This window comes from Hipposideros armiger, unplaced genomic scaffold (assembly GCF_001890085.2).
Source record: "Hipposideros armiger isolate ML-2016 unplaced genomic scaffold, ASM189008v1 scaffold_106, whole genome shotgun sequence".
NCBI classification, from domain to species: domain Eukaryota; kingdom Metazoa; phylum Chordata; class Mammalia; order Chiroptera; family Hipposideridae; genus Hipposideros; species Hipposideros armiger.
Window position 1 is genome coordinate 2930784 of NW_017731456.1, and position 9960 is coordinate 2940743.

The window sequence follows — 9960 nt, forward strand, 5'->3', positions numbered from 1 at the left end:
ACACACACACACACACACACACACACACACACATTCTGACCCCATTAATAGGAATATTACCAGGAGCCAGACCTGGCGTCACAAGGAGCAGCAGCTTTCCAACAATTCCAAGTTAGCTGGATACTGGAGTGGGCTGCTTGGGAGGGAAGGGGAGAGGGAGGGAGCTGCCCAGGTCTGGGCAGGTTTCAAGCACAGGATAAAGGACTGCTTTTAGGAGTGCTGAAGAAGAGCTCCTTGTACTGGACTGGGAGGTTAACAGTGACTATAACAAGATGCTAAAATGAAAGTTTCTACTGAGGCATCAAGATTCAACAGCTGGGAAATTCCAAAGCAAGGGGCCAGACCATTATGTGGAAATTTCTAAATAACTGGTCTAGCTGGCTCCAAGATCCATACGGAAGATAAAAACAGGTTCAGGGCAGTGGGAAAGTGATGGAGGGTTTTGTGAGGCAGATTCCTCAGAAATGCTCTGATTCTCACCCTCCCCAAGGTGGGTGGGGTGGAATGGGGTCTCATCTCAAGCCTTGATAAATGGGTTTAAAAGGCAACATCTGGAAGGCTTGATCTGTGTCTCCCAGAGTTTGGGGATTGTCATGCGAAGCCTGCCTGAGAAAGCAAATGTGTGTGTGTGTGGGGGGGGGCAAAGTGGCCTGAAGAAGGCTGTGTTGGGGAAAGGGACTAATCTCCCCCTTCCCCCAGGGGGGAGGGGTACATTAAAGGAATGTAAACTCTGGGCACCAGGAATGCCAGCCTGAGTCTCCTTAAAACAGGTTCTACTCAAGGCTGCCTCAGCCTGAGGGTGCAAGGACCCCGAAGACAGAATCCGAATGGAAATCAGAAGCTGCTGGCAGATTGCAGCAGCCAGCAGGACAGGCGCTGCCCAAGGCCTGGGAGATGCAGATGGAAAGTTCCAGTGGGCAGCCCTCGAGAAAGCCACAGACACAGCCAAGAGAACCCAGTGCCAGCGTGACAGGAGCGGTCAGGTAAGAACTTCCCTCTCTCCTTCGGCTTCACCTGGGGAGGCATGAAGCAGCAGGTAGCTGAAGAGGGGAAGGCCCTCACTGGCAAGATAAGGAAAATCTTCTCATGGACTACAGTGGGCATTTCCAATTTCCAAAGTGAACGTGTGTGTGTGTGTGTGTGTGTGTGTGTGTGTCTCAAAGTGGCCATGGACTTTTTTTCATTACCCAAGAGTAACCAGAAAAGTCATAGGCATGATCAAGTTTTGATCGGGAAATGGGAAAAACACATCCCACTGAATAAACTTTAAAGGAATGGTGGGAGACAAGAATACAGCGGGGTCTTAATTTTATGTCTCCCTAACCACGCTGTGCAATGTACTAATTACAGCTAACCTCTGTTAAGAACTGACTATGTGCTAGGCACTAGGCCAAGGATTTTACAGACATTACATCATTCAGTCCCTCTAACAACTCCGTGAGGCAGGTATTATTATCCCCTTTGACAAATAAGAAAACTGTGGCTCAGAGAGGTCAGGCAGCTCTCCCAGAGGCACACAGGTAGATTAGTAGGTAACTAAAGGAGTAGCCTGGACTCAACCTCAGTTCTGATGTCTAACGCTGAACTCTTTTATTGCCCCAGGTAAGTGGTTGTCAGCAGACGGTTGTGACCATAGCAGGACAGGGACGTACGCCCTGTTCATCATTCCTTCCCAGGAGTCCTTGAGCTAGAAAAACCAAAGAGGAGAGTTTAAAAACCACGGGATTGCACGAGCTTAGTGGTCTCTTTCAGCTCAGGGAGTCTATGGTTCTATCATCTGTAGGTGGGAAGGTGGAGAAAGGTAGATCCACACAGCAGACACGGGGAAGAAGAGAAACTCAAGAGTTTATATGCCATGTTCCCGAGAGACAGCTGGAAGGAGCTGGTTCCAGCAGGTGGTACTACAACCGACTTGAGGTTCACAGAATTATAGTCATGTGTATAAATATATAGTTCAGATAATGGACATACAGCACTTAGCACTGAGCCTGGCACCAAAATAAACATTAGGTAAATGGCAACTATGATTGTGAAAAGTTGACATGTATGCCTAAAAAACTTCAACATGTAATTTAATGCAACATACCCAGCCACTGACATCACTGTGTCTGTTCCATAAGGAGCTATGTTTATCATGGACGCTGAACTTTACTAGTTGAGCCAAGACAAGAAACAAACTATGCATAAGATTAAGCTAGCCAAATCTAAAAAACAATTTCGAGTAAGTCTGAGGCAATGGCTCTTAAGCAGTAGGGGACCATGGAATCCTACTGAGAAAATGATGGAAGCATAATCCCTTTCTCCAAGTAAGAAGGAATGCACGCACACAATTTTGCAAATAATTATAGAAGCCCATTCATTGATTTCTTCAATGCATTACAGATCCACTGATGCCCATTCATGGTCTCCAGGTTAATAACCACCCCTCCAGGTCCCAAGGATGCGACTTGAGGTCCTCAGGCCAAAAGCTACCGACCCACAGTGGAGTCACCCATCCTCGTCCTTGCCACGTGCTCATCATTGCTCGTCTCGATGATGATACCAAACTTAGAATGGGGAGTCAGTGTAACTGACGCTGAATCTGATTTTAAACCTTTCAAGTTTAGTGGACCCCAAATTAAGAATTTTTAAATCGGTGGACTCTGATTCCTAGAAGTTTTATTTTCTTGGCATGCTCTTTCCTTCCTTCCCTCTTCTGATAACAAAATTCCTTCCGTTTTAATAGGAGACCCCATTCCGTGTGATTCTAGTGGTAGTCACCCTCTCTCAAGGGGGGCACATGAACAAGGCATGGCCGGACAGACACTGCTTATTGTCTACTGCCGAGTTCTGGCTACGTTGATTCGGGCAAGAAACCTGAGCTGGGCCAATTAAGATCCCTTCTTGGTATTATTGTTAGAACAATAGCAAAAGAGACACACTCTTTTCACTGAGATCCATAGATGTGAGGGTGACAGATATCTAATGCTGATGGCTACCTCCGGCACCATGGTGAGGGAGTGCTTGCCCGTGAATGAAGCTGACAGAGTTAAGAAGAGCCAAAAGAGGAAAGAGTGAAGGATAGTGGCCTGATGATATCTTTTGAACCCCTGGATACAGCTATGCCTGAATCCCATGCCAGCATGGACATTTTAGTCATGTTAGTCAAGAAACTAGTTTAAGCCCGATTTCTGTTACTTGCAAACAAAATAATTCTCATAAGCCTGTTCTAAATGAAAACAAAGCCCCGAAGGAAATTCCCATTCATGGGTAGTCCTTGTGGACTTCCAGGCTCCTCTCTGATAATGATTGTTACTGAATTGAAACTTTTTCATCCTATGCTGTTCCTGTAAAAAGTCTAGGCTAAACATTACTCTCATACCATGCTGCCACCAACCAAGCACTACCTCTTGCAATAAATATTAAAGTTACCAATCGGAAGAAGAGAGTCCCAGAGAGTACAACAATTCCCCAGGTTAAAGTTTGCTACCAACACACAAATACTTGGAGTCTATTATGCCCAGTTCCATGAGCTTCTCAAACTGCCCTGGTTCTTCTGAAAGATACTGAATACTCCAGTGTCAGAAATGACCTAGAGCCATGGGGCTCAAAACAGAAGGAGAGGCATTCGGAATGAGGAAAAAGGGCCACACCGGTCACAGTGGACAGGGTCAGTATAAATACTGTGTATCCAAAAGCCACTCCACAGGCTGAGTCAGACTGCAGAATGATTTGGGAGTGGGGAGAAATTATATTCATGGAGTACTTTCAGGAGGTTATTTATTTTTCTTTTAGAACCGGGATGGTAAGGAGATTTCACTCATGTGCCAAATCTGGTCCACAGCCAAATATCCAGGCTCAGCGTCAAGAACCATGACAACCTGTGAAGTCCATCATGGGTGGAGATGGGGAAAGGTATGAATATATACACTTTCACCTGTTATTCCAGATGAAACCATTATAGTTTATCTGTGGATTAAGCAAGGTCAACAGAGAAATGCTTCCTGGACTGGATGGGCTTTTCTGGGACTGTACTCAGTTACATCATTTGCCAAGCATAGTCCTGATGATTCTGGTTATTACAGGGATGTTGTTTGCTACCTTACGTGGGATTCTCTTTATGAGCACTCTAGAGAAATTACTCTAAGTCTTGAATCACAATTAACTTTGCGTCTTCTGAGTAACTAGCGTGCTGTTATCTTCCTGCCACCGTGAACTGTTAACTGAGTGCGTTTTCCTTCTGGTACAAACCTAGTCCTCAGAAACTCACAGACAAGAGCATGGGAACTGCTAGCAAATACATAGGCTCTCACCCATGTGCCAGGGGCCAAACCTTATGTCTGGCTTCACCTTGCTGTTCCTATCCCAAAGATTTCCTTCCTTCCTCATTTTTCTGAGTCTCATTATATCATATGGGTATTTAAAAGCCACTTCAAAAATCTTTGAAAGAAAACAGGCACATACGCGTATACTCCAACAGCAGTCAAAATACTGTGAAACAAACTGGATGGTGAATGGAGGACAATTTTATAAATGCTCCCTGCTTTGGTAGCCATTATGGGGAAGCGCCAAGCGAGCAGGCTGAAAACATAGTGTCCTTGGACCAGGACTAGTCATGGGTCAACCTGTCAGGTCAGCAAATGTCTCAGTCCACCCCCTCCCCTTCATGCCTCCTGAGAATCTCCCCCCACTCCGTCCTTCCTAGGGCAGCTGGGTGCCCCCCGGGCCATTCCTGAGCACCCTGCGCCCATTTTCTCCTTAGTACTATTGGCTGCTCTCCTGTGCCCAGCTCCACCCACCAAATCAAAGTGGCTCACACTTCTGTAAGACCCTGTACTTGATACTGATAAGTTATCAATGGTTGACAGCAGCTTAACCAAGTATTTCCTCTCTCAGGGATGAGTGCATGTTAACCAGGTATTTTGAAGAGGAAGAAAACTCAAAGGAATAATTCACTAATGGTGGAATAGGCTGTAATTTTGGTACAAATGCAATTGAACAGGGGGATCTTTTTGTAAATCTCACGTAATTCTATGTAAAGCAGCTGGCACAGAATCAGTACAGTCAGTGCCAGGCACACGGTCGGCATTCAATAAACAGTAGACGCTAATTAGGACTATTTTTGTTGTTATTATTTATCCGACCACTAATACTCAGCTTACCTACTGCCTATTCCTCTATCACTGCCATGACCACCCCCATGGAGGGAACCACCCCTTTCTTAATACAAGCTAGCTATAGGTCCACAATCAATTCATGCATTTTAATTACAGTTTTCTGGTTTATAAAGCACTTGCACATACATCATGCTTTTTGATCTTGGCAATCTAAGAAGACTTCTTGGCGAGTTAATTATTCCCATTTTATAGATAAAGAAACTGAAGCCCAGAAAAGTTGAGTGCCTAAGGTCCCACAGCCAGGAAGTAGCAGAGCCAGGGCTCAAATCCCAGGTGTCATATAAATTTCTTGTTCTTTCCAAAACAAGTGGTTGCCAACTGCACAGCAATCACATCAGAATCATCTGATCACTTTAAGATTCCTACCCACCTCCCCTCTCCAGTCCTAATGAATATGCACAGCCCAGTGGAAGGGACTAGGAGCCTATACTTCAACAGGTGCCTCACTTAATCCTGATGAGTTGCTCTGGGTCACCAAGGGCAGTGTCCACGCTGCTTCCTGGTCGACTAAGTACCTGCTGCACTCTTAGCCCTGTGTCGACTGCTGCAAGAAAGGCACAGGTAGCTTTCTGTTCTCAAAGTGCTGACAAAGCAATGGGGGAAGTAAGGCTAGCCAAGAAAGCAGTTCAGAGCAGGGGTGATCACAGCAGGAATACAGATGGTAGGAACAGGCAGGGGAGGCCACATTATGGAGGAAGGAAGATTCTACTAGGCCTTGCAGCATGGGAAGGATTTCCAAATAGAGAAGGGGTGAGTAGCATGAGGTATTCTCAAGAGGAATGGTAAATAGACTAGTCTGGCTAGAATAAAAGGTATAGAGGGAAGTGAGCAAGACAGGATGGGGCCAGATAATGGAAGTGGAGAAGCCAGTCTAGGATGGTGTGTGTGTGTGGGGGGTTGATAGGGAGGCACTGATAGCTTTTGAGCAAAGAAGTAACATCCTGAAAGGTGAATTGATAGATAACTAGTGTGAAAGTGCTGTGTAGAAAGAAGGGAGGGTTGAAGAGTGGAAAACCTGGTATTGGCAAGACTACCCAGGAACCTGCTGAACTGATTGGGATGGCAAAGAGTAAGACCAGGATTCCAGGGCCTGAGAATCAGAATGGGATGAGAGGACGGGCTATGAGATGGGAGTGTGATGTGAGTCTCTTACTCTCCATGCTCTTTCTTTTGATCACAGCTGTTTTTATTTCATTCAAACATAAAAACATTACATAGTAGATTGTATGAATGGCCACAATTCTTCCACTCCCTGTCTCCGTGCTCCTGGCAATGTAATTTCACAGCTGCTCCCACCAAGAGGTAGAATCTATATCTGTAACCTCTTGAATCTAGGCTCGCCAGATAGCTTGCTGTAGCCCACAGAATGTGGTGGAAGCCATGTGGTGCCAGTTCTGAGCTTTGGCCTCCCAATGCTTCTGCTCTGTCTTGGTACCCTGCCCAACCCCCATGTGAACAAGCTTAGGGTAGTCTGTGGGAACATGTCATTGTCATTGTCACTTAGTCGTTGTCATTAGTCATTGTCAGCACTCCAGCTGAGAGCCAGGTGACCTTCAGAAACAAAGCCTAGCTGACCAGGACCTGTAGCTAACAACAGATCCATGAATGGTCCCACCTGAAGCTAGAAGAGTCACACTGCTGAGCCCAGCCTAAATCACCAACCCACAGAATTGTGGGATGAAGAAACAATTGTTGAGTCAGCAAATCTTGGCTGTAAATTTGAGGGTGGTTTGTTATGCAGTGAAAGCTATCTGCTACACACTGCAAATAACAGTAGTGCCATAATCTCAGGGAGTGACGCTACATGAAAGCCCCAGAAGCTTTTTCACTTAAAATATCTATTACTCTCCTAGCTCTAAAGGAAGTTTTCTACCACTTGCAGATCTGTTAGCTCACAAAGATCACATTCAGGTTCAAAGAGAGATGAGAGAAAAAAAAGAGAGCAATAAGAAAGCTAATATGTTATAGCTGTGAGCCAATTTTCATTACAACACACTGCAAAGCACTGTCTGCATTCCTTGGCTGAAGTAACACCCTGTTGTTGTGGATACCACTTGAAACTAGCGGACCATCAACAGGGGACTGGAAATAGTTTCACTACAAAAAAAGTTTTTATTTTAATAGTATTTGGCATGTAATCACAGATCTTTTTCCCGGCCACATCCTTACCAAAAGAACATGGATTGATCTGTTGTTTTTAAGGCAGGGAAACGTCTTAAATCATTTCAGAGAGAGAGAGAGACAAAAAACAAAGTGTGAATAAACAGACATCTAATCATAGTTCTGGTAGGGATGCATCTAACTCAGAAGTGTAAATATCACATCGAAAACAATGTCAAACAGTCACTTTGTTTTAAAAAATGAAAGAGAACTTACCAGTAAGACGTTGTGTGGTCCACCGTTTTCAGGTTTCAAGTGGGGGAATGAATCTGAAACAGAATTAAACATTCCATAAGTAAATCCCATTTGGAAAGGGTGTGCTTCCGATCCCAAGCGACTGACATAATGTTGAGTGTTATTTCTTTAGTTAAAAGATTAGCAAAGTTTTTTCTGGCTCCTGATGGAATAGGGAGAGTTTTCGCCTACATATTTCAACTTCCTGAATAGAGAGCATTCTCTCATCTACTTCAGGGAGTGCTGAAAGTCTGAGCCCAGTATAACTATAAATGGTAGTGTTTTCATCCAAACCCCTCCAAGTCAGCGGAAGCCTCCCTCGTTATTGCTCTTGCCTTGGCCCCTCAATCCCCTTCTACTGGGACCAAGCCACGTCTCCCTTTATGGAACCAACTAAAACACAAATGGCCCAGCATAACTTGAATAGCAATGGGAGAAGTACACAGACTTTCCAACCGTGGTCACCTTATCACAACCACAATTTTTTTGTTTTATTGATAATGGTGAGCCTAAGGCAGTGCTATTCAACAGAAGTATAACACAAGCCACATATATAATTTTATATTTCCTAGTAGCCACATTAAAAAAGCAAAAAAAAAAAACCAGATGAAATGAATTTCAATAATATAATAATTTAACCTAATTTATTCAGAATATTATTTATTTCATCACAACCAATAGAAACAATTATTAATGAGACATTTTATTTTTTTTTCATACTAAATCTTCAAGACCCAGTACATCTCAACTCAGGCTAGTCAAATTTCAAGTAGTCAGTAGTCATAGTGGCTTCTGACTATCACACCAGGCAGTACGGGCCTAGGGCATCTATCTGTTCTTGGCCTTCAGGTAGTGGCAAGGCTCCAAACTAAGTCAAATGCATACAGGAATTTTATTCATCTATTTTCCTGGTCCTGGTAATCCATCATTACCCCATTCATGATATCATTTTAGTAGAAATAACAATGTAGTAATAACAAATACTTATACAGCACTTAGTACGTGCCAGCTGTTTTCAGCATGTTCCTATGTTTCCTCAATTAATCCTCACAATCACTTCATGCGAGAAGCATATTATCATTCCCACTTTGTAATGAGGAAACTGAAGCACAGAGAGGTTAAATGGCCTACTCAAGGTTATAAGATAGTGGGATTCTAATTCACATAGTCTGCCCCCTGAGCCCATATCCTTAGCTACCATACTCTCAATTAAATTCGAAAGGCTCAAAATAAGATAATTGCTTTCAGTTTTAATTATAACCACCAAGTGATCCAAGGCTACTCTCATGATACCTAGTCAGATAATAGCAGTGATGGCAGATGGATGAGTTATGGGATGTTCTAGGAAATTAAGTTAAAAACAATTTGGGGTGAGAGCACAAAAACCAAAAGGAGGCCTGGGGTCAAACGACTGCATGCATTGCATCTGGGGACCTATTTAGATGACCAAAGTGGGGGTGCAGGGGGAGGTTAATGTGGAGTCTGGAAAATCTTGTCTTCATGATTTTTCTGAGAGAAGGGTCTATCACCTTTATCCGATTCCCAAAGGGGTCTGTAACACAGACATCTCCGTATGTGTCTTAGCAGGAGTTAGGGAGCAGGAGAGGAAGAATCAGGTAGAAAGGAATTAAGAACACGCATCCGTTTCACTTTATTAATCTGTGGTAACCAAAGAAATCACACCTAGTAAGACACATTAGATCCACACATGTGAACACCCTGCCCAAATCACAGGGAAGGAGGTTGGTCAGTGACACTGTTTAGAATCAACAGGCCATAGGCCAAGGCCACTGTGGGGCACTGCTGCCCAGTCTGGCAAGCTGAGCTCTGAACCTGCTGAAAGTACTTCAGCGGCCTCCTTTAGGTTTTAGGGTCAAGTCCAGTGTTCTTAGCCCAGTCTCCAATGTCCCAGTGAGCTCATGCCTGGCCTCCTTTCTGGGCACTCACACCTAGGTATCTTGCCCTTTCACAACACATACCCATTTAGAGGTCCCTACACGCCCCCCCCCCCGTTCCCACTCCTCTGTGCCTTTGCACGTTCTGTCCTTTCTGTCAAACATGCCCTTTTCCTACAGTATCAGCCTATCTTCCTGTCTCAGTTAAAGTCGCCTCCTCCAGGAAGCCTTTGTAAACTCCTTTGGCTGACTTAGGGACAACTGCTCTACATTCATTGAATGGTATTATTCAATTTAATCAATAATTATGTACTACTACTGATAATAACAAAGGCTGATTTTTATGGAGTTATGTACCAGGCACTGTTCCAAGTGCTTTGTGTGCAACTTGAATCCACTCAGGAACCATATGGTGTAGGTTCTTTTATTACCCCCATTTAGCAGGATCACAAACTGAGGCATAGAGGTTTAGTTAGTAGCCTAAGGTCACATGGCTTATAAGTGGCAGAGCCAGA

General features: G+C 44.2%; 1 protein-coding gene across 3 annotated transcripts in view; it reads right to left on the reverse strand.

The window, feature by feature from the left end:
- The window catches only part of GNG12 (G protein subunit gamma 12), a 115325-nt gene that overhangs the window by 56126 nt on the left and 49239 nt on the right, over positions 1–9960 (reverse strand). For 2 of the 3 annotated variants that reach the window (XM_019646781.1, XM_019646778.1), the window contains exon 2: positions 7533–7585. Coding sequence is in view for 1 of the 3 variants with exons in the window: in XM_019646778.1 (XP_019502323.1) it covers positions 7533–7585 (53 nt within the window). In the remaining 2 variants the exon portion in view is untranslated. Of the gene's footprint in view, positions 1–7532; positions 7586–9960 lie in introns of those variants that run through there. The other variant, XM_019646780.1, reaches the window with a different exon arrangement.